The 25207-nt window shown below is 48.8% G+C and overlaps 1 protein-coding gene across 1 annotated transcript in view; it reads left to right on the top strand.

Annotated features, from left to right (window-relative positions):
- The window catches only part of RET (ret proto-oncogene), a 60362-nt gene that overhangs the window by 15919 nt on the left and 19236 nt on the right, over positions 1 to 25207 (top strand). Inside the window, exons 2-8 of the mRNA XM_013008352.3 lie at positions 13331 to 13594; positions 16172 to 16459; positions 18253 to 18494; positions 19428 to 19623; positions 20374 to 20573; positions 23545 to 23803; positions 24609 to 24734. Coding sequence (XP_012863806.1) covers positions 13331 to 13594; positions 16172 to 16459; positions 18253 to 18494; positions 19428 to 19623; positions 20374 to 20573; positions 23545 to 23803; positions 24609 to 24734 — 1575 coding nt within the window. The remainder of the gene's footprint in view (positions 1 to 13330; positions 13595 to 16171; positions 16460 to 18252; positions 18495 to 19427; positions 19624 to 20373; positions 20574 to 23544; positions 23804 to 24608; positions 24735 to 25207) is intronic.

Genomic DNA, 25207 nt, shown 5'->3' on the forward strand with positions numbered 1-25207 from the left:
AATGAGCTAAAAGTGAAAAAGAAAGAAGAGTGGACCTTAGCACGTTAGAGTGTGTGGGACAGGAGGGGAGGGGCAGCTAAGTTGAAGACTGGAACCCTCGGGGTCATTAGAACATGACTACATGTTGGTGCTGGTTGCTGGCTGTGAATTCTGACTCGTGGTGACCTCATGTTACAGAACAGGGTTTTCTTGGCTATTATCCAAATGGACCGCCACTTGTCTGTCAGATTGTCGGACTGTGGTGGCTTGTATGGAGCTGTGATGCTGGAAGTGATGTCCCTGGTATTTCAAATGCCAGCAGAATAACCGAAAGTGAACAGGCTTCAGCGAAGCTTCCAGACTAAGAGCAGACAACGAAGGAAGGACTGAACTCCCCACTTCAACTGAAGGCGCCACTGCAAACAGGATGGAGAAGAACGTTGTTGGGACAGTGCCTGAGGATGAGCCCTCGGGTCTGAGGGCACTTGAATGGTGGCAGAGGAGGCGCTGATTTCTCAGAGTGGAGTTGACCGCTGTGATGTGAGTCGAGTGAGGTCTGTGGGAGTGGAGCCTTCTAGATCTTCGCTTGCTGACTGGGCATGACTCAAGATAAGGAGAAACAGCTGCAAAAATCTGCTAATGATCCATCTGAACTGGAAGTGTGCAAATTATAAATCTAGGAAAATTAGAAGGGGTCAAAAATGAAATGAAACCCAAAAAGATCTATATCCTAGAAATTAATGAGCTAAAATGGACTGGTATGGAACATTTTGAATCAGAAAATCATATGATTTACCAGGCCTGGTATAACACTGTCAAGAGGGATGGCGTGGCATTCTTTGTGAAAAAAAAAAAAAAAAAAGGACAATGCAAAATCCATCATGAAGTTCATGCTATCTATCACTATATCTATCCACCTTCAAGAAAATCCAGTCACTACAGCAAGTATGCAAATTTATGCACCAGCCACCATAGCTTCATTCAGAAATTGATCAAACATGGGATCACTATTCATTTATAATTATTGGTAATTGGAATGTTGCAGTGGCCAGTTGCAAACAAAGAGGAAGGAATAGTAGTTGGAAAATAATACAGTCTTGGTGATAGAAACAAAATTTTTCATGATAGAACTTTGCAAAATCAACGACTTGTTCATAGAAAATACCTTTGTTCCACACCACAAAAGGCATCTCTACACATGGACTAACCAAACCAGGTGGAATACACAAAAATCAAATCCACTACATCTGTAGGAAGACATAATGGAGGAACTCAACATCAGTAGTTAAAACCAGAATAAGGGCTAACTGTGGAACGGACCATCAATTGCTCATATGTAAGTTCAGGATAAAGCTGAAGAAAATAAAGCAAATCCACAAGAGCCCAAATATGACCTTGAGTCAATCCCACCTGAATTTTGAAAAAACAAATTTGATGCACTGGACACTAATGGCCGAAGACCTGAGGAGCTGTGGGAGGACGTCACGATCGTCATTCATTAAAAAGACAGGAGAGAAACTAAAGTGGATGTTAGAAGCGAGTCCGAAACTTGCTCTTAAACATAGACAAGAAAAGGCAAATGGGAAAAAGGACGAAAGTCAAAGAACTGAACAGAAAATTTCAATGGGAAGCTCAAGAAGACTAAGCCAAATATTATAATGAAATGTGCAAAGGCCTAGAATTAGAAAAAAGCAAGGGAGAACACACTCAGCATTTCTAAAAGAACTTGAAGGAAAAATTCAAGCTCGAGTTGAAATATTGAAAGATTCTATGGACGAGATATTAAATGATGCAGGGAGCATCAAGAGAAGATGGAAAGAATTCACAGTCACTGTATAAAAAAGAACTTGTCGACATCCCACCTGAAATGGAAGTAGTATATGAGCAAGAACCAATGGTAGTGAAGGAAGAAGTTCAAGTGGCAATGAATGCATGGAATACCATTGACATGTTTCAGCACGATGAGGAAGCACTGGAAGCACTCGCTCATTTATGCCAAGAAATTCGGAAGACAGCTGCTTGACTGACTGGAAGAGATCCCTAATTGTGCCCATTCCAAAGAAAGGTGACGCAACAGAATGCTCAAACTATAGAATAATACCATGATATTGCACACAAATAAAATTTTGCTGAAGATCATCATACAATGAGTGCAGCAGTACACTGACAGGGAACTTCAGGCCTGATTCAGAAAAGGATGTGGAGCAAGGGCTATCATTACTGATGTCAGATGGTTCTTGGCTCAAAGCAGAGAATACCAAAAAGATGTTTATTTGTGTTTATTGACTATGCAAAGGCATTTGACTCTGCAGTTGTTAACAAACTATATGAATAAACTTAAGAAGAAAAGGAATACCAGAATACTTCCCGGTGCTCATGAGGAACTTGTACATGGATCAAGAGGCAGTTATGCAGAAAGAACAAGAGACTACTGTATGGTTTGGAATCAGGAAAGGTGTGTGTCGAGGTTGAATCCTCACACCATGCTTGTTCAATCTGCATACTGAGCAAATAATCAGAGAAGCAGGATTATGTGAACAGCGTAGCATCCGGATTGGAGGAAGGCTTATTAGCAACCTGAGATATGTAGATGACACAACCTTACTTGCTGAAAGTGGGGAGCACCTGCTGATGACCATCAATGAGTGTAGCCTTCAGTACGGATCACTACTAAACGTAAAGAAGACGAAGACCCTCACACGCAGACCAGGAAGTAACATCATGATAAATGAAGAAGAGATTGAAGTTGTCAGGATTTTGTCTTTCTTAGATCCATAATCAGTATTCATAGAAACAGCCGTCAAAAGATCAGAAGACGCATTGCATTAGATAAATCTGCTGCACAAGACTTCTTTAATTGAAAAGCAAAGATGTTACTTTGAGGACTAAGGTAGGCTTGATCCAAGCCATGGTATTTTCCATGGCTTCATTTGCATGTGAAAGTTGGACATTGAATAAGGAAAACTAAAGAAGAATTGAAGCATTTGAATTGTGGTGCTGGAGAAGAATATCGAAAGTACCATGAACTGCTAAAAAGACAAACCAGTCTGTACTGGAAGAAGTATGGCCAGAGTGCTCATTAGAAGCAAGGGTGGTAAGACTTCATCTTCCAAACTGTGGACATGTTGTCAGGAGAGACCAGTCCCTGGAGAAGGACATCATACTTGGCAAAGTGGAGGAGTCATGAGAACTAGAGGAAAGCCCTCAGGAACATGGACTGAGACAGTGGCTACAACAATGGGCTCCGGCATAGGAACAACTGCAAGGATGCAGCAGGATTGTGCACTGCTTCGCGTTCTGTCACACATGCAGAACCAGCTCAATGGCACCTAACAACAGCAATAATAATCGTAATGGAATCAGATCACCAAGCCTGTTTTCTGTAACAGCTCTGGGTAGATGTAAACCACCAACCTGTAGGTTCAAAGGCAAGTGCAAACTGTGTCGCATAGGGACCTGTCTATGAAAAAGGTGTGTTTTGTATGTTGTCCATTCTGACTCGTGGTGATATGTGTGTGCACAGGAGAGCTGCTCCATATGGGTTTCCCGGCTATGACCTTTCAGAAGCCCATCACTAGGCTTGTCTTTCAAGGAGCCTCTGGGTAGGTTCCAACTACCAAACTTCCTGTTGGTAGTCAACCACTTAACTGTTGGCATCACTCAACCAGTAAACCCCAATGGAGGAGAAACAAGATTGCTGCTGGGTCATACAAGGACTGTCGGGGTGGATGGTCACATCCTCAGATACATACTCAGCCCTACCAAGGCTTTGAGGCCTCGTGTCTGGCCTGGGTTTGAGTTGGAGGAGCATGGACAGCTGGCTTGTTGGGGGTAGGGAGCAAGGGCAGCCTCCCACCCTCAGTCCCTGGGGAAGAATCAGCAGGTCTGTTTCCCATTTCCAGTGAAGATGATTGCATTAGGAAATCATCTGTTAAGGAGATTCTGCTGGTCATAATAGAAATGTCATCTGCATCTCCGCCGCTGGTGAAGTGCAGGAGCCATGATGGTGCTTTTTAAAGCTGGTTCTGCTGGGAAGGCCCTGCCCCACAGGCAAGAAGGTAGTGCTGCTGCGGACTCCAGTGTCTCTGGGATCTTACTGCACTTAGCGCTTTATCCCTTTTTTGAAGTCCAGAATCCTAGTTTTCACATAGTTGGTTTTGGTAGTCTTCCCCTTTCTCTTTGGGGCTCATTTGCATTTCTGTGGCACGTTTCATGGGTGTGAGGGTCAGGTCAGGAGGGGTGGGGGATGGATAAGGAGAGTGAATATGACCTCAGCTACCCTCTGGCTGAATGTGACAGACCAAGGGCACACAGACAATAAGCCTTTGGATCCGAACAGAGAATTCAGGATGGAGTCTAAGGAATCTCAGATGAGCTCCATATTCCCTTAACAGCCAGGTGAGCCCCACCTCAGGACAACCCAGTTAAGACCAGCTGTACCCAATGTGAGAGAGAGTGTGCGTGCTTGTGTGTAAGAGTGTGTACAAGATGGAGTGTCTATGCAAGAGGGAATGTGTGGGATTGTGAGATGTGTGTCAGAGAAGTGCTTGTGTGAATGTGATAATGTCTGTGGTAAAGAATGTGTATGAGAGTAAAATTGTCACAGTGTTTGAGGTAGGATGATGTGTGAGCGAAAGAATACATGTAAGAGATGTATGCATCAATGTGCATCTAGTCAAGAGAAAGATACCATGAAATAATTTGAGCAAGAGAAACGTAACACAAAGAATGATTCTGCTGGGGGCAAAGAGTGTGTAAGGTGTAAGGAAACACCATAAGACGTAAAAATTAAAAAAAACACTAGAAGGCCCCAATAGCTGAGGACACAGACCAGAATCTGTGGTAGGAACAGCCTGCTAGGTTTGAAACTTGCTGAATTTCCTGGGCCAGAACTGGTCCAATGTTTCTAGCCAACTAGGAGGCAGCTTGTAGGCACAGGGAGTTGAGGGTGTGGGCAGGCATCCAGAGGATGGACAGTTATGTAGGCACGTGTGTCTGTACCTGGGAGACTACCACAAGATGATTTCTGGGCATGGCATGAGCCCATGCCAGTCCCTGAGGGACTGTACTCTTCTGGCCTGCAGCCGAAGCAGAGCAGAACTATGAATGATCAGGGGTGACTCTGGGAATCCTGCCGTGATTCCTAGCAAGAGGGACCTGCCATGTGTACTGTGTAAGTAGTTGTGGTGTGTGCGGGCCAGGGTATGGCTGCAAGGTGCAAATGTGCAGGATAGGGACAGCCATCAGGACATAGCCTTTCCAGGTAGAAACATGTAGGATAGAAGTAGAGAGAGTAGTTGGTAACCAATGGCATAGGGTGGCAAAAACTTTTTATGTTTTGCATCAAATGGTGCAAGCAACAGGGCTCATCTACCTGGCCACAACTGACATAGATCTGAACTCATGGGCCATGCAGCGCTTCTGGACAGACAGGTGCTGGCAGTGTGAGCCCCAGCTGCCCATGGCCTCAGCATCTGTTCTTTGCATGGTGACCAGCTCCGGCTTTGTTAGCCATTGAGCCAAACCCCTCTATGGTCCAGCTATTGGACTCTAAGGGTCCTTACATGCTATATGGGGCAATGATGGGGCCAACACACAACAGTTATGAATCTGATCTGAAAGGTTCCTATTGCCCAACACCTGCACAAACACAAGGACCTGTGTTCACCTGCAGTGGATGCTCCCCTGCTCCCCAGCATCCTCGTCCTTGTTTCACAGATGGGAAAGCAGAGGCCCAGAAAAGGCCAGAGCTCTGTAGAAGCTTCACATCCAAAGGAATCAGATTTAAAATAGCTCATCCCAGGCTCTTCCCATGCCACCCATCTGGGGCAGGCTGAATAGTTTATCAGACCTAGTGAACTATGAAGATGTGGAACCCCTTGTTCAAGAATGAAGATGAACTTCAGACTGGTGATATTGGCCTTTTAACTGAGCCCAAGCCCTGTGCTGCTGTTGTTTCTGTGTACATGAGGTTGGTCCTGTACGACCTCCTAGGTTTTCTCCTGTGATGAAGAGGAGCATTAAAGCCACTGTGCCCTGCTATGAGGGCTATCTGGGAGATATTTATGTTAAATCTATTTCTGCTCATAACCATTGGCCAACCACAAATCTCCCTTGACAGCCTTGAGCCTGGGCTCTAATTGTATTTCATAGGCTAGGCTGTCCTGCCTGAGATGATAAGGGAACTGTCAAGGAATCTGTCCCATCTTCCCACTGTGGACCATTGGATGATTTGTATATGGCATGAAGGCCTCTTTGAAAAAGAGTCTTGCAGGACCCCTGCACAGACAGACAGCCCCTTTCTGGGTCTATAGTAGGCAGGTGAGGTTCTGGACAGGATGGAGTGGCCACAAGTGGGCCTGCCAGCTCCTCTGAGGCATGTAAGCACCCTACCAGCAGCAGCAGATGCTCCAACAGGCTCCAGGCATCACAATTGCTGAGGTCCAATCTGTGTGTGGCCCCTCACCCCATGGACCCCCACAGCATGGTGACTCCAAGGGAAAACCAGGGTCCAATGTGAGTATCCTGAGACAGACTATGGAAGAGTCTATGTCATACTGTAAGGAAAGCCTATAAGCTGGGATAGAGATTGGTGCAGCCGTCACTGGGAGATATCATCCACCCTGAACTGCGTGCCTTCTCCTATTCACCTTGGAACTCCTCTGAGCTGTGCGTCCTGGTTTGCAGAGAACAAGGATCTACTGGCAGCATCTCAGATCATCAGTTGTCGATGTGCCTGATCTACTATTTGGAGCTGGCGAGTCCTTCACTCCCCATGGTGGCCCACACTGGGGTTCCCCAGGGCCATTGTTAAAGTGAAGTCATTCTTCATTTCTGTGACCAATGCTCCAGCTCCCCTGAAATAAAAGGATCTCCAGGGGTTACCTAATACCACAGAGGCTCAGGGAGAGGTGGATTTAAGCTCCAGTGCGTACTGCCCAGACATTATGCTGAAGGGAGTGGGTGGTGACTCTGCTTAGCACCAGGCTCCAGTAGGTACTGACATGACACCTGAAGTTAACATTCCATGATTCAGCTCATGTGTGATTCGGAGTGTGGCTCTTAAGAGGTCACTGTACAAATCCTTGTTCTCCTCCTTATCTGTGTTTGAATTATAGCAGGTGGCTTCATCTTATTCTACAGAAGTGTAGCTCAGGACAGCACCAGTGTGGGGAAACATGAAGGGCGTTCTCAGGTACTCCCAGTGGACCCAACGTGGGCCATCTTTTCGTTTGCCTTCACAAAGAGTACATTGTGATGGAATTGGGTAGCGGTGATACTGTGCATCGGGGACCCTCTAATTCCTGTGGGCCAGGCAGGGGGCTGTAATTTCTGCCCAGAAGCACAAGTGAAGTTTGGCTCAGTACCAAATATGGGAGAGACTGTGAATCCCATCAAGGACCCACACCATGGTGCAGGGTGTGCAGTAGCAGGAAGTGGGCTTGCAACACCCAAGAACCTAAGGCTGAAAGTGGCCTAAGGCCAACTTTAGGTTCACAGGCTGTTGGGTGGTGTGACTTCCTCCTGGCAATGGGTCCCGGGTCTGTGGTGACCGATACAAACCCACTGCACGCTGAGGCCTGCTTTGAGCCAGAAGCACATGACTGACCTTGAACAGGTGCTGCCTCTGGTTGAGTGTTCGTGTGCCTTATGGAACAGGAGACCAGCCTGGAACAAATGGTCCTTTGGTGCTGAAACAACCTCTAAGCTCCCTGGTCCAAGGTCGTGCTGAATTTTAGAAGATCAAGCCATGATGAGGCATCCGGAGGAAGCCTCTGTCCTTCTAGACCAAGTAGAGGATGTGAGAAAGAAGCATGAATATCTATCTTCCCACATGTGGGCGTTCATCCTGCCTTGTCGCTGCAGTGAGACCCCAGGCAAGGCCATGCTGTTGGTGCTCCTTTCCCAGAATTCTCTATTGTAATTTCCTCATGGGGCTCAAGGCCTAATTGAGGTCCTTGATAGTGAGCTATGCACTGAGCTCACCACAAGGTCAGCAGTTCAAACCCACCAGCTGTTCTGCAGGGGAAAGATGAGGTTGTCTACTCCTCTAATGTTTGAAGGCTAGGAACCCCAAAGGAGCAGGCCTACCCTGCCTTGTAGCATCACTGGGAGTCAGAATCACCCCAATAACAGTGCGTTTGTTTTGTTTTTTATGGACCGTAGATAGTAGGGTGCTTCTCTATGGCGAATCTCTTCCAAAAGGCTAGGGAGAGCAAGGGGCTGAGACATTTCAGGTTCCCCTCCAGAACCAGCTGCTTTTCTTACGACAGGGCTTTCACGTGTCTGGTGCATCAGCAGTGTAGGTCTAACACCTTTCCTGCCACCTCTGGTGAGTCTGGCTTATACACACCTACCCAGGTTATTTCCCTCTCTCCTCTCTTCTTCCCTCTCTCTCTCTGACCTTCTTGGTCTAGAACAGCAGTTCTCAACCTGTGGGTCACAACCCCTTTGAGGTGTCAAACGACCATTTCACAGGGGTCGCCCGATTCATAACAGTAGCAAAATTACAGTGATGAAGTAGCAACGAAAATAATCTTATGGTAGGGGGGTCACCACAACATGAGGAAGTGTATGAAAGGGTCGCGGCATTTGGAAGGTTTAGAATCGCCAGTGGTCTAGAACATATGGTGGAGGCAGCACCCACACGTGGGGAAACAAGTACCCAGTACTTGAAACAAGTACCACGTTGCTGCTCCTAATCAAGATGCATTGAAAGGGCCCTGAGGGAGAGATGCCTTCTCTTGTCCCTACAGTTTTAGCCCTTCATCCCAAATGATCTGAACTGCTCTCTTCACCTGAGTCCGGTTGGCATCTGATTGTTTGCCGAGTCCATAACTGAGCTGCCGTGTGTGTGTGTGTGTGTGTGTGTGTGTGTGTGTGTGTGTTGTCTTCAGTTCGTGCTGCAGCTGGTATAAGACAACCCCTCAGGATGCAGCGGAAGAAGAAAACAAACGAATTAGAAAGGTAAATTCATTCCTACTATTGACTTTGTGTTAGAATTTTTGTGCACGTACATTTGAGTGTATTTGCAAGTTTTAAAGGTATGATTTTAACTAATTATCCATCTTTTAAACAATCCTAATTATAAACATTTTATTAAGGAAAATGTTGAGTACTGTACCATCATGAAAGCACACACATAAAGGCACACACACACATACATGGTTTACTCAAGCAGTTACTCTGTATGCACAGAGGGAAACCATTTTGTTTCTAAAACAAGTGACTCAGTGCCGGTTAGTTACAATGGGGCTTTTAAAGAGAAGAGGAGGAAGCAGTAGAAAATTAACCATTGCCTACTCTCAACCGTGACTGATTGAACCATGCCCCTCTCTCTGAATCAGCCAACATAAAGTGCCTTAGTGGTCTTTGGTTTCCCTATAGCGTATTTAAGGTACAAAGTAGAAGCATTTTATAACAAGGTGTATTGCTTATACCTCACATGACCCCCGTGACCGTGTGGTCGTTTTTCTGCAGTAAAGTTTAAGTGGCTGAAATACACAAGGATTATTTATGCCAAACAGTGGGTCCTTGTGGCCTACACCCCATCACAAGCCAGGTAGTCTCCCAGCTCCCTGCTGCTCTTCTTTCTTTTTTTCTTGGGTTTTTGTTTGTTTGTTTGTTTGAGATGAACTTCTTTGTCACTAAAGATTCCAACTCCATTTCAATTTTATTTTCCTTCTTTTATCTAAGCCACTCAGACCACTACCTAGGTTTAAGGGATAAAAAAATCTGGAAGGGTTTTTTTTTGGGGGGGTGGTGGTTTGCTTTCTAAAGTACATACTGTACATACGTATTCACACAGCCCATCTCAAGAAATGAAATCAACAACAACATCCTGTTAAACCCTCCATCTAGGTGGTTCTCCCACTGTCTCCGCCCCCGTCCTTCCTCCCTCCATCCTCAGTATCCTCCTGCTCTTTCCAAGCTCATTCCTCCCCTCCAGGCAGCTCTTGAAATCAGTCTGGAGTCATGCCTCGGCATTCTTCTTGTGTGACAGTTCCTTCCATTCGGCCTGGTGTAACGTGAGGTCAAGTTGCTGCAGGTTTTTCCTCATCATTGCTGAGTAGTTTTATGATGGGAATAAACAACTGTTTATTTACCCATCACCATGGGAGGGCATCTGCACCCTGTTCGTGCTCAGCTGTTGTGACCAATTGCCTTTCTTATTAAATAGCTTGATAGATACACGTTTTTTATTTCTCTTACATGAATGCAATGGGACTGGTGGGCCATGTAGTGGTTCATTGATAGTGTTCTCACCTTCCACATGGGGACCCAGGTTGGATCCTTGGACAGTGCACCTCATGGGCAGCTGCCACCCACCTGTCCGTGGAAGCTACTATAACACGGAACAGGTTGCAGCTGAACTTCCAAATTAAGATGGACTGGAAAGAGAAGAAAGTCAGCCATTGGAAACCCCATGGATCACAAGAGCCTGATCCATAGCCCCTCGTGAGAATGGCGCTTAGGACTAGAGAGCATTTCCTTGTAGGCATGGGGTTGCCATGAGTTGAAATGCAACATTACAGCAGGTAACAGCAATGATATTGATGAACTGTGCCTAACTTCACATCAAGAGTTGATTATCTTAGAAAGTGTTGCATTCATGGTTAGCCTGTGAGGTAGTTAGTTTATTGTGCCAATCTGGCCGATAAACACATGTAGGGTTAATTGAAGGGCAGAGGGATAAATGGCTCAGTGAGCCTCGCCTTTCTAGTTCTTGGGTCTCTTGCTTTGTTATGGTCAGACCAGGGTGCCAGTTCCCTGCTTGGCAAGGCTCACTTCCTGTGAGACATCCCCAAGGAGAAGCTACATGGACCTACTCCAATGCAGCCCAGCATGCTGGAGCAGCCCTGTGGAGAGACCCCTGCCAGCGCTGAGATGCTTACATGTTCACTGATTCAGCTTTCCTCCTGCAATCAGCGTCATAATGTGTGTTTTGTGAGATGGAGGAGGACTTTGTGGATTGGTGTTGGACATATGGGTTAATGTTGGACTTCTGGGTTTGGGCAGCACTGGGTTGGGATGTTTTCTTGATGTGCACTTAACCTTTATATAAAACTCTCTCTTATTCATGAGTTTCTGTGCATTTGTTTCTCTCATGTGCCCAGACTAATACAGCCTGTAGAATCCCCACTGCCACCACACACCTGAATAAATTGTCCTGAGCATATGTGACCTCCAGTCCATGCATGACTGAAGTGTGTCTATCAAACATATGAGTGTGTTTATCATGTGTTTATCAAACTTGCATAATTTAGAATGATTTGCAACCATCTTATTTTTCTACTATAGTAAAACAATTTTGGTGCATTTTCAGGCAGGATTTACTTGTACAAATACCGTAATTGTAGTTTAATGTACTGCAGATGCAGTTAAGTTAAATTGTAATATATTATCATTTGACTCACTTTAAATTTGCTCTGTGTTTAATCTTTTCTGCTTCTCTTCAATTTAGGGTTTTTATCTGTTTTCCTTTTTTTGTTGTTGTTGTTTAATGTTTTTTGTATGTGAAATCCAGGAAAGGTAAATCTATAGAGATAGTAACTAGAATAATGGTTCCTTGGGAGTATGGAAAGGGAGATTTGGGGTTAGGGAAAGAGAGCTAATAACGATGAGTACAAGAGCAAAGAAAATGTCAAGGAGGGTGTAGGAGGCCTGATAGGGCTTGATCAAGGGCAATGTAACCAAGAAGAGTTACTGAAACCCAAAGGAAAGCTGAACATGATAGTGGGACAAGAGGAGAGTTAAAGGGAATATAGGAAAGAACTAGGAGGCAAAGGGCATTCATAGAGGTCTAAATATAGGCATGTACATATATAAATCTATTTTATATGACAATGGGGAAATAGATCTATGTGCATATATTTATAGGCTTAGTATTGAGGAAACAGATGGACAGTGGGCCTCTACTCAAGTACTCCCTCAACATAAGAACACTTTGTTCTAATAATCTGGCATTCTGAGATGCTCACCTTCCCTACACTTTCGCTGAAGACAAAGGGGTGCATAAGCAAATGTGGAAGAAAGCTGATAGTGCCCAGCTATCAAAAGATATAGCATCTGGGGTCTTAAAGGCTTGAAGATAAACAAGTGACCATCTAGCTGAGAAGCAACAAAGCCCACATGGAAGAAGCACACCAGCCTGTGTGATCGTGAGTTGATGACAGGATCAGGTATCAGGCATCAAAGACCCAAAACAAAATATCATGTCAGTGTGAATTGGAGGGAGGGGGAGGGGAAGGGAGAGTGCAGAATGGAGACCCAAAACCAATCTATAGGCAATTGGACATCTCCTTACAGAAGGGTCACGGGGAGAAGACAGGCCAGTCAAGATGCAGTGTAACAGCAATGAAACATACACCTTTCCTCTGGTTCTTTAATGCTTCCTCCCCTCCTTATCATGACCCTAATTCTGCCTTATAAACCCAGCTAGACCAGAGCATGTACATGGGTACAGATAAGAGCTGGAAACACAGGGAATACAGGACAGATAAACTCCTCAGGGCTAATAGTAGCCATACCAGGAGGGGAAGGGGAAGGTGGGGGGAGATAGGGGGAACTGATCACAATGACCTCCCCCCATGGGAATGGACAACAGATAAGGAGGCAAAGGGAGACATCAGACAGTGCAAGATATGGAAAAATAATGATAATTTATAAATTATCAAGTGTTCAGTTGGGGGGGGGGAGTGTGGAGTTGATACCAAGTAGTATGAAAATGTTTTGAAATGATGATGGCAACAAATGTACAAATGTGCTTGACACAATGATGGATGGATGGATTGTGAGAAGAGTTGTATAAGCCCCCAATAAAATGATTTTAAAAAGAAAGAATAAAGAAAATGTTCTAAAATGGATTGTTTTGATGATTGTGCGACTTGATGTGATTGAACTATTGAATTATATGGTATGTGAATTATATGCTAATAAAACTGTTTTATAAAGAAAGACTTAGATGAGAAAGTCCTATTGGGATTACAGTTTTAAATCAAGGAGTTCTTTGCCCAAGAAGTCTTGGTGGATCATCTCACCAGCCACTCCTCATAAGACAGATGCCACTGTCTGCTCCTATAAAGATTTACAGTCTCAGAAATCCTATGGAGCAGTTCTACATTGTTCTATAGGATTCCTATGCGTTGGAATTAATTCCATAGCAATGGGTTTGGTTTCGTCTTAGTGGTTAAGGAAGAAACCTCAATCATGGTGTGAAATAAAGCTTCTGTGGGAATGGTAGTCTGGCTGGGAGGCTGATCAAGTCAGGATTCTCCCAGAAGGCACACCGTGGCTCCAGGAGGGACATTGCTCTCATCTCCCAACCCTCTTGTTGCTCCTGCCTTTGCAGCTCCACTGGGCCTCTACTTCTCAAGGGATGCCTACTGGGAGAAGCTGTACATAGATCAACCTGCCGGCACGCCCCTGCTCTATGTCCACACACTTCAAGACTTGCCCAGTGAGGTGCCCAGCTTCCACCTGGGCCAGCACCTTTATGGTACCTACCGCTCTCGGCTCCATGAGAACACCTGGATCCGCATCCATAAGGACAAGGGTCTCCTTTACCTGAACCAAAGTCTGGACCAGAGTACTTGGGAGAAGCTCAGCTCTCGCAGTGAGTTAGCAACCCTCGGCTCATCCTGCCCACGCCCACTACCTTACCCTATGCCTACTCCATTCCCACCCTGCCCTACTCCACCTCTATCACACTCTACTCCCTCCTGCTTATGCTCACCTTTCTCTACCTCTGTCTCATCCCCACCCCTTCCACAAGCGCAGGTAAAGCAGCACAGCCCATGTTGCAGCATTTCCTCTACAAGCCTTGGCATGTAAGGGACCAAGGGAAGTTGACCTGACAGTACCCAGTGGGCTGTGGGAGCCAGGATGAGTCTAGGGTGGCGTGGTGACCCTTGGCTCTCAGAGTATTGAAATTTTAGGAAAATGATATGCATGGTTTGGGGACTCTCCACTTGTCAAATCTAGTAGCCTTTTACAGTTGATTTAAGAGTGATTTGGGGATTGTAAGAATGGAGTTCTGAAGAGCTAGGAAAATTCTAGAGTTCCAATTTAACAAGTGACCTTGAACATGATGGGGAAAGAGCAGTTCCTGTGAAACCTCACCAACTTTCTTGCCACGGGAACATGCACAAGAGGCCTAGCAAGAGTTGACTATACTGAGGTTCCCAGCCAGGAAAGAAAGGGAAGAAAACCATGGGTTGGGAAAGGGGTCTAGCCAGAGTCTAGGCCACACATGGTCCTGGTTGTGGACAAGGTGGGCAGAACAAAGTCCTGCCTTTTGGCTTGACAGAGTGATGGTGCAAGCAGTGTCATTTACCTCCTATGTCCCTTCTGTACCTGCTGTGGCCTCACATAGCCCTCACAGCAAGCCTAAGATGAGAGGCAGCATGCTATGAACACCAGGCAAGCAACATACCTTACTAGGTAGAATTACTGCTCTCTGTACCAACTAAAGTCAGGGCCACAAGAGGGGCCTGTGGAGGGACAGCCCCCACCTCTAGGGGCTTGCCAGAGAGGTGCCATCTGAAGTGGGTCTCAGCACCTTAGTCCCTGCTGCCCTCCCCTGAGCTCCCAGTGGGGTGCATATGGAGCTAGAGATGCTCTAGTGGTGTTTGCTGTAAAACAGAGTGTGTGGGTCTGTGTTTCATGGGAGCTCTATTCTATGTGAACGGATAGACGCCTCTATTTTCTTCAGGGTTGAGTCAGGAGAAAAAACACATTTAATTTGAACAGAGGATATTTATATAAAGAACTGTTAGTGACAACTGAGGATTGAGACAATGAAGCACAGGCTAAGGAGAATCAAAGAGAACTCTAGGGAATGTAGAAGCAGCAGCTGTGAGAAGCATCGCTCCACCCCACCCCTGGACTGAGATAGTGGGCCAAGGGCGAGCCCTCTAGTGGAGTTCCAGACATCCACAGAGGGGAAGGTACTGTGGTGCGACTCTAATGGAACCACCTGGAAACCCTCCCTCCCAGAACTGTGGTATCTGCCCATGGGCTGTGTGTCAGCAGAGCCTCTGCAATAGAGACACCCAGGGAAGGAGCAGTGGGCAGGGCATCCTGCACAGTAGGACCAGGCGCTGGAGGAGCTGGCCCTCTGCAGGAGATGAGGGGCTTGTTCTGGGTAACTCATGGGGGCACACTAATGTGATGGAGGGGAAAGTGAGATACAGAACTCTGGCCCTATCTTGGAAGGCAGTGATGTGATGGGCAGTGTGGAGCACTCAGGGTGGCTTTCTTGGAGGGGCAGTGGCATAATGGGAGTTGGGGGATGACGCTCAGGGTGGCCTTCTTAGGGAACACCTGAGCAAAGTCTGATTGACGAAAAAAGGTGGCCTGTCCTGGAGATCCCCTTGCAGAGGGGTCTTGGGGAGGAGATGAGCCAGGCAGGGTGCGATGTAACAACGATGAAAAATACAACTTTCCTCTAGTTCCTAAATGTTTCCTCCCCGCTCCCACTACCATGACTCAAATTCGACCTTGCAAGTCTGGCTAGACCAGAGGATGTACACTGGTACAGATGGGAACTGAAAATACAGGGAATCCAGGGCGGATGAGCCCTGCAGGACCAGTGCTGTGAGTGGCGAAACAGGGAGGGTAGAGGGAGAGTGGGTAGGAAAGAGGGAACCAATTACAAGGAACTATATGTGACCTCCTCCCTGGGGGACGGACAACAGAAAAGTGGGTGAAGGGAGACATTGGACATGGCAAGATATGACAAAATACCAATTTATAAACTATCAAGGGCTCATGAGGGAAGGGGGAGTGGGGAGGGAGGGGAAAAATGAGGACCTAATGCCGGGGGTTTAAGTGGAGAGAAAATGTTTTGAGAATGATGAGGGCAATGAATGTACAAATGCACTTTACACAATTGATGTATGTATGGATTGTGATAAGAGTTGTATGAGCCCCTAATAAAATGATTTAAAAAAGAAAGAAAAGGTGGCCTGTCAGATACTGATGCTCACTCAGAGGAACCAGGGTCTCAGGACTTGAAGGTCCTGAGGTGCAGGGTGGGCGTAGATGATGAGAGGGTGGTTAGGAGTGCTAGGATGGGGTGACTGGCTCAGCAGAACACTTAGGCCACCCTAAGGACTGAATTTTCCAGCAACTCATAACCTGCCCTCCATTGGCCTGGTGCCCACAGGCCCTCCTGGCTCTTTCTCTGCAGATGGCGGCTTCCCCCTGCTCACCGTCCACCTCCAGGTCTTCCTCTCAGCAGCTGCCCTTCGCGAGGGCGAGTGTCAGTGGCCAGGCTGTGCCCGTGTGTACTTTTCCTTCATCAATGCCTCCTTCCCAGCCTGTGGGTTCCTGAAACCCAGGGACCTCTGCTTCCCAGAGAAGGGCCTGTCCTTCCGCATCCGGGAGAACAAGCCCCCTGGCACCTTCCACCAGTTCGGCCTGCTGCCTGTGCAGTCCCTCTGCCCCAACATCAGTGTGGTCTACCAGCTTCTAGGGGGTGAGTATGGCCCGCTGGCTAGGCCTGCACATTCATTCCAACAACGCGCCACCCCTTCCCTGGATAGTCCAGAAAGATCTCTCTTGTGCCTGCCACGGGCTGGTTCCCTCCTAGGGGCTAAGGATACAACCATGAGCATAACAGGCAGAGACCCTGCCTGCTAGCGCCTCTTTGCTTGGGCGGTGGCAGGGGACGCAAAGAGGACTCCATCCTGGGGAGGATACAAAAAAAATGGAGAGCCTATTTCAAGGAGGAGTCGGGGAAAAGGGTAGCAAAGGCGGAGCTATTCAGAAAGAAGGCAGGCCTTAGTAACTGCTAGGGCTACCCTCTCGGAAGCATATGTGGACCATGCAGGGAGGTTCGTGCCCATGTTGAGAATGATTTGGTTAGATGGGTCTCAGGAGGAAGCAGGGAGGCATTCAGGAGGCTTCTGAGAAATTAGATTTGGGATAACAAAGGGACGAGGAGGGGAACTGAGACGCAGCAGCCTCGGGTAAACGTTGAAGGGGGAGCCAGCTGGGTTTCAGGGTGGGTCAGATGCTGGGTGCTACAAGGAAATAGGAGCGATGGTGCCAGTAGTTCTGCCTGAGCAGCTGCAGGGAGGAGAAGGGTGGAGGGTTGGTGGGGGAGCCTGGGGGGGGCACAGTTTCACAGTTAAACAGAGTGGAGGTGGAGAGGAAATAGCAGACGATCTGGAACTGCTAGTTAGCAGTAGGACGAGGTCCACACCAGGCTGATTGCCCAAGGACTGGGGATGGCATGGCAGAAATTTTGAGTGCAGGCAAAAACTCACTTGCCCACTTGCCCTTCACCGTCTCTCCTTTCCCCTGGTTCAGGACCTTTGTGCAAAACTGTCAGCCCAGCAAGTGGCTTGGCATGCGACCCCTTTCACGAAAATGCACACATTTAAATTGTACTAAACATGTGTTTTGTGTTCAGGCAAAGGAAAGGGAAGCAGTGCACGGTAAGCATTCCCAAGGTGCTTTGCAGTTTGTTACTGTGGAAAGTTTGGGTTGTGCGAGGGAGCCGAGCTGGGTCACTGATGGCACTTCCAAGTGTCCAAAAGTGCACCTTGCTTGAGCTTTCTCCTGAGAATAGATTCTGGCCAGTTCTCTGGTGGAAGTGGGCTGTGGTTTCTGAAAGTTGACTGGAGTCCCCGATGTCAGCAGGCAGAGTATGGCTGGCCCAAATGGGGCACCATGACTACCATCACCCCAGTGTATGGCGAGGAAACTGAGGCACGAATCCACCACACGGCAGGAGGTAGTGGCCTGGGACATATGCTGAATGTGTGTGAGTTTTGTCCGAGAGCACATACCCATCCACTGTGTTCTTTTTCCATCAATCGGCTTGTGGATGATTTCGTTATTTCTCACATTATCTAAAATGGGCATCTAGTAGGTTTCTAATTTTAAAAATACCCAACAATATATTTTATGACTTGGTAAAGGACCATACCTAGATGTCTGGGTCTTCACCCTGGTCAGGCTGGAGCCCCTCCCAAGCAGTGCCCCCACCCCCACCCCCGGTCATTGTTGCTAGTCTAGGGAACCCCTGAACACCAGCATCAGTTGATAAAAGAGGCACCTCAGCCCTTCTCCATGGTTGTGTAGCACAGGCCTCTGTTCTGCCTTTCTAGTAGCCCAAGTGGGCCAGAGGAGGCAGGGGCAGGGCCAGATGGCCAACATGCCAGAGAACTGGTCCATCCCCGTTGGACTCCACACTCTTCCCCACAAGGAAGGCAGCTCGCTTGGTCTCCTTTGGTCACCAGATCCTGCTCTGCTTTGTCCCAGGTGAGCACCTGCCCTTCCACTGCAGCCCAGACACCCTGGAGGTGAGCACACTCTGGGCTCTGGACCGAGAGCAACAGGAAAAGTATGAGCTGGTGGGCGCATGCACAGTGCGAGTTGGCGCAAGAGAGGAGGAAGTGAGGGTACCTTTCCCTGTGACTGTGTATGATGAAGACGACTCGCCACCCACTTTCCTTGGGGGACTTGACACGGCCAGCACAGTGGTGGAGTTCAAACGGAAGGAGGTGCCTATCCATCCTTACATCTGTGCCTGCCATTCTGCCATTGTGGATGTCTGTCTCTTCATCCGTCCATTTATTTCTCTGTTCAGTTGTCCAGCAGCTGTGTGTCTGTCTATCTGGCTATTTGTCTATCTGTCCATCTACCCATCTGTCTGCCAGTGTTTACTATAGGCCTTTAGGGCAAGGAAGTAGAATGGGGAGTGAAGAAGACCTTTGGGCATGCCTGTGTGTACCTGACCTCACACAGCCCAGCCCTGTTGTCTGAGTACTCCTTCCATCCTTACAGTCTTCCTCTCAAAGGGGAAGGGCCAGGAATTGGATAGAGACAGGGATCAACAGGGACCTCTCAGACTGTGCAGGCTCTATTCTGGTCCGCAAAAGAGCATGACTGCCCTCTGTTGGGCCTTCGGTTGTCCTGCAGTCAGGCCCACAATGTAGTGCTGCAGGTGGCCAGGACTCCCCATGCACGTATGACCTCTGTCTGTTTCTCTGGGCACCCCGAGGCAGGCTTGGTAGGTGAGGAGGTGGAAGGAATGCACATTTTGTTAAGAGGAGGATATTCTAGTAGCCGCATGGACTTAGGTCCTGCTACTCTGTGATGTCAGGCAGACCCTTCCTCACTTGGCCCAGTTCCCTCAGAGTCAGAGCACCTTGTACGACGTGTAAGCAAAGCTTTGGGGCATGTGCCGCTGTGAGCCCTGGAAAGCCTGCTGGTACACCTGTCCTGTATTTATACAGGGAAGACCTTTGGGATTGAAGCCCAAGTCAATCTGTCCCCAGAGGAAGCAGTGACTGCCGCATGTTCAGGTCCCCTGTGGACGTGGCCAGGATGCAGAACACCCTTGAAAGATCTAGTAGGGATCCCATCTGCAGACAGAGGGTAGTTCTCCAAGGACCCCTGCCACCCACCCTGATGTGGTACCCTGCCCTCTGTAGGGCACTGTGGTGGCCACGCTTCGGGTCTTCGATGCGGATGTGGTGCCAGCATCTGGGGAGCTCCTGAGGCGATATACGAGCACGATGCTCTCGGGGGATGCCTGGGCACGCCAGACCTTCCGTATGGAACACACACCCAATGAGACGTTGACCTCTCGCAACGGCAGCTTTGTGCGGGCCACAGTGCATGAATATAGTAAGAGGGGCTATTTTCCTGGGTGCTCAGCTTCCTGCCTGCCTGTCCTAGTCCTTCCTGGGTCTGTGGGATCTCACATGTTGCTCTTTTGCCTCAACTTCCCACATTAGACTCAGCGGACCTCACCACACCACTCTGCTCACCACCCATGCAGGCATGCATCCTAGAAACTACTGAGTCACCCACAGCTGGCCTGAACGCGTACACACATGAACCCACATGCACACCTGCTGTCAGCAGCTCCCTGCTAATTGGAGTTGGTGGATAGTGGCCATCTCTCATGCCTTGAGTGGGGGAGTCTGAGATGGTTGTCATGGCCAGGCTTCCAGAATCTAGGGGGTTAATTTCCTGTGCTCACAGAGCTGGTGTACTTGGTGAATAGCTTATATAAAATGGCCTTTCCTTCTCTGTCTCTTACCCTACCTGTGTGCCCTGGGACTGCCTTCCCGATATTCACCACTCGCACCTGGGTCCTTGCTTTGAGATCTGCTTTAGTTTGATCCCATAAGTGCACACACACTTACTTACACACACTCACACACACCAGTCGTTTCCCTACTGACATGGTTCCTTGGGTGCCCAGGTCAGCATGTTTGAAATGTGCATAGTGGTGATTTGGCATCTGTGGACGGGGCTGCATGTGAACACAGGGGTGGGGGTGTCTGGGAGAGCAGGAACAATGGACAGGAGGAGTGGCCCATGGCCCAGTGCCAGCTCAACAACCCTCACTTCCATCCAACTCACCCACAGGGCTTGTGCTCAACCGGAGCCTTCCCATCACTGAGAGCCGCACCCTGCGACTGGCTGTACTGGTGAATGACTCGGACTTCCAGGGCCCGGGGGAAGGTGTCCTGCTCCTCCACTTTAATGTCTCCGTGTTACCTGTCAGCCTGCACTTCCCGAGCACCTACTCCTTTACGGTGAACAGGAGGGCCCAGCAATTTGCCCAGGTGAGCCCATGCCATACTGCCCACCTGGGGATCCTGGAGAGCTGGGGTACCAATGGTTGCTCGGTGATGTTCAATTTGCAGGTTGAAAGAAGAGGTGGAATGTGGATCATACCTTTCCCAAACTTCAGACCGAGCTGACCCAAGTGATAGCTTGAACACAGGCCGGGGAGGTGGCAGTGGGCAGAGAAGACCTGGACAGATAGCAGCCGCAGCTCTGGTGTGGTCCTGAGGTCAAATGCTTCCTTCGCTCCCTCCTCTTTTGTGTTTTTAAGGCATGTTTTGTACTAATACAAGAGCAAGGCCGGTCAAGCTACATGTCCTTATGGAAAAGACAGTCCTTAAGAGAAAAGGTGATTTGTGGAACTATTGGCTTCACGTGTCTCCATTTGCCAAAACGAATCTCCATCAGTAGAAATTTGCAACTAGGTGAAAACAGACAGGAATTGGTAGGCTCCTTCCAGAGGAAAGACAGGAGCATCTATTGGTTTACCTACATATATATATGTATAGATATATAGATATAACTTACATTGTATTTTTCACTGGAAAAATAACAGAAGTGGAACATTTTAGAGGAATAAATGTTCATTAGAGAAAATAATTATGAAGGAATAGCCAGTATTGAGGATGTGAGTACAGTTCTTTCTAGACTCTTATCATTTTTCTGTTTGGCTTCAATCATAGGGTACACATAATCGAGCACCCTACATTCTTTTAATGGAGTCTCGTGTGGATTAGTTCTCTTCGGAACACCACATTTACTGGCTGTACCCTGGTCCCTATATGTGGTTCCCACCATCCATCCACTGCTGGTAGCTACCTGGGTCCAGCCCATAAAGAGCTCAGCTGCTGCCCCACCCCCACTCCCTTTCATAAGCTCTGGATATTCCCGGGGATAGGTCAGGAGTGGTGGGTCAAGTGCCTGAGACTGACAAGGGGTGGGGGGCACCACAGAAAGACAGTGATTGTTCACCCCCCCCCCAGATTTAAGTTGTACATTAAGGATAATGACTTTGGACAATATTGACCATTAGCTGAGGGAATGGAAAGGCCCTTGGCGATGCAGTGGCTACATGTTGGACTTCGATCTCCAAAATCAGCCGTTTGAAGTCCCCAGCTGCTCCTCAGGAGAAATACGAGGCTCTCTACTCCCGGACATGGTTACAGTCTCGGCAACTAACAGGGCCAGTTCTACCCTGTCCTGCCCTATAGGCATTGACTCGAGTTGGCATTGACTCAATGGCAGTGTTGGCTTCGTGCATGGGGGGGTGCTGTGTTCCCACCCAATCATTTCTTGTTGATGTGTGGTGCTTGAAAGAGCCTAGCTCTGCTTTGGGGTGAGCTTACATAGAGCTTACTAAGAACAGGCTGCGCTAGCTGTAGGATAGGGACCTCTCTCCTTGCTTGCCTTTGATTCCCAGCATACAGCCTCGTTTTAGAGTGGCTGAGGTTAGGAGCGGAGCTGCCAGACCTATAAAGTTTCTCTGGCCCTCCAGACCCTCATTTCTCCGGCCCCACAGAACAAAGTCAGTAGAGATGGACCCTCCTGCAGTGGTAGTTAGTATGGCACCCCAGGATGAAAGACCCACTCCTGGAACCCTTCTTGGTACAGAAAGGGAAAGAAGACCATGCTGGAGGTCAAGTCCAGGGTCAAGGCACAGATCTCTGAATGACTGGACTGAGCAGCTCTGAGAGAACCGGACCCCCCAAAGCTGGTAGCCAGAGGAGCAAGGAAGGACCAGCAGCGAGAGGCCACCATGGCTCAGAGACTCTGGGATCAAAAGCACCAGGAGGACGGGGATTTTCCAGGACTTCATCCTGTGCTATTAGACTCCAAGTTCCTACCTATCAGCACTCACTTCAGTCCAAAGCCTCTACCCCAATGACAGGCCCTTCCTAGAGCCTCTCAGATACTTAGACACTCCTTAGGTCCAATATTTGACCAGGCAAACACATACACATGCGTGCGCACACACACACACACACACACACACACACACACACACACACACACACTGCTGTATCAAGGTTGCTTGGACTCGTCTGGATTTTCTAGTATCACATGATCACAAATTGCCATGAATTATAGTAAAGATGAAGGACTTCTGATGGTGCAGCGGGTTAAGCATTGGGCTGCTAATTGAAAAGGTGGTGGTGGGAACCCACCAGCTCCTCGACAGGAAGATGAGGTGATCTGGTTCCCTAAAGATTTATAGCCTCACAAGTCCTATGGAGCACTTCTTCTCTGCCCTGAGTTGTTGGGCGCCGCTGCCAGGCTTTGTGTCTTCCGCCAACGGGGCAAGACAGGAGGAAAGTCTGAGCACAAAGCCAATGGGGCCCTGTAAGGGCCATTTCTCTCCTTCTCAGATACTTGCAGCCATCCTTCCCTGGGACTTTGGCACTTGCTGTTTCTGCCACCTGGAAAATTGGTTTCCCCCAGAATTGGCTCGTTCAAAGTTTTACTTTACCTCCAGAGAGCTGCTTCCCTGACCGCCTTCTCTAAAGTTCGCCTACCCATCACTTTCTACCCTTTGCTGGCATAGGGATATATTTACTTGTTTATTTGCTTTTAGAGGGGTTGGGTGTGCGTACCAGGAACTCAAGGTTTTGATTGCTTCATCCAGCACTGAACACATCTCTCTGAGAGCAGGGGCTGTAGCACAGGGGTGTGCATCTCTTGATAGAAGGAAGGGAGCAATATCTTGTTAGAAGACCTGCCTGAGTCATTGCCTGCCACCAAACCTGCTACCCTCACCCCCTACTGGAAGCATCTGGTTCCTAGGTCAAGAGTGGGTGATGCCAGGACCTGAGCACCACGGTCAACCTGTGCATCAAGTGGGCAGAGGGACAGAGGATAGAATTTCTAGGGGAAGTACTGACCACTGGTTTAGGCCTTAGGCCAGGGGCTGTCAGGCAATCCCACTGCCACAGAGCCTTTGCACCTGGCTGAAACACCTGTACCTCTGCCTAGGTCGGGAAGGTATGCGTGGAGCACTGCCCAGAGTTCAGTGGCATCCCCATCCAGTATAAACTGCAGCCCCCTGTGCCCAACTGCAGCACCCTGGGGGTGGTCACCTCAGCAGAGGACACCACTGGGACCCTGTTTGTGAGCGACGCGGAGAGCCTGAGGCAGCCCGAATGTGCTGAGCTCCAATACGTTGTGGTGGCCACTGACAGACAGACGCGTAGTCAAGCCCAGGTGCAGCTGCTCATCACAGTGGAGGGGACATGTGAGTGCCGAGGTCGTGGGTATCTGGGCGGGGCCTGGGCCTGGGGTCTGGGACAGGGACTCCAACAGGACAAGCACAGGTGGGTGTAGAGCAGCCTCCTTCTGTAGTCCCAGCTCCCCTGCACACCCTTGGAGACTCCTCCATACCAAGTCTGCCCCCTGCCCATTCCCAGCAATAGGTCCCACCTCATTGCCACACAGGAAGGATTGGATGGGAAGAATGTGAATAGCTTCACCCCGACCTTAGCACCAGCTGCTGCTTCCCACCAGCACCACTGCCTTTGATGGAATCCCGACATGCACTTGACTTAGGTTGCCAGACCAAACCTTGGGATCTAGTTAAATGGGACTTTCAGATAAACAGCAGAGAGTTTAAGTATATCCCATGCAGCATTTGTAGATGCCCTAGTTTGTCTTCCTTTGGAAAACAATGTTTTAAGCATGTCCCTTGCGCTATTATTGCTCATTCTTTATCTGAAGTTCAGAGCTAATCAGAGAATGCATGTGTTGCTCTGCTGAGTCCCTGGTTCCCTATCTTTGCTTCATTCCTCCCACCCCCTGCCCACACATATATCCCATAGTGTGCTTACCCCAGAAGTGGTCCTTTGTTTGTGGCTGTGTGATACACTAGGCAGGTGCCACTACATTTGGAGAGCTCTCTGCCCCATAATCCATCACTGCCCTGTGCCCTACCCCCATACCAGCTCGGCTGCCTGGTCCTGAGTTGTGCCTCCCCCTGGCTGCCTAACAGCCTAGCCTGCTCTGTACTGGCAGCTTCACGTGACACTGCTTGTCTACCCTCACAGACGTGGCGGAGGCGGCTGGCTGCCCTCTGTCCTGTGCAGTCAGCAAGCGGCGCCCTGAATGTGAGGAGTGCAGTGGCCTGGGCTCCCTGACTGGCAGGTGCGAGTGGAGACAGGGTGAAGGCAAAGGTAGGCCCCCTGCAGGGGCAGGCTGGGAGGGGCCCAGCAGCCAAGGGTTACTTGGAGTTGGGGTCCACATGAGCCCCACGACCTCCATATGGGGCCTTCTCTGTTCTGTGCTCTCTGGGTGCCCCCGCCCTCCTGTGGCTCCTGCTATCCCCTGCTCAGCAGCAGAGGCTTTCCCATTAGTCCCGGGCCAGGCAGGGCCATGACTACAATGGCTCCCGTGCACTGGGGGGCCTTGGGAGGGTCCTGCAGGTCTTGGTGTCCTCTCCTGGAAGAAGTCCCTGGACCGTGAGTCCAATCCTTGTTTCCTGGCCAGCATGTGCTCAGGACCACACCTTGTGCCTACCCACATGCAGGCCTCAGCTCTTCCTCCCTAGTGGGCACCACTGGCTCATAAGCACCTGGGCCAGCCCTGACCCTGGGCGTTTGACCGGGCCATCGGGGGGAATATAACAGGGCTCCCACCAGGGGTCTTC

This window comes from Echinops telfairi, unplaced genomic scaffold, assembly GCF_000313985.2.
Source record: "Echinops telfairi isolate 266 unplaced genomic scaffold, ASM31398v2 ScPeMD7_35;HRSCAF=133_0, whole genome shotgun sequence".
NCBI classification, from domain to species: Eukaryota; Metazoa; Chordata; class Mammalia; order Afrosoricida; family Tenrecidae; genus Echinops; species Echinops telfairi.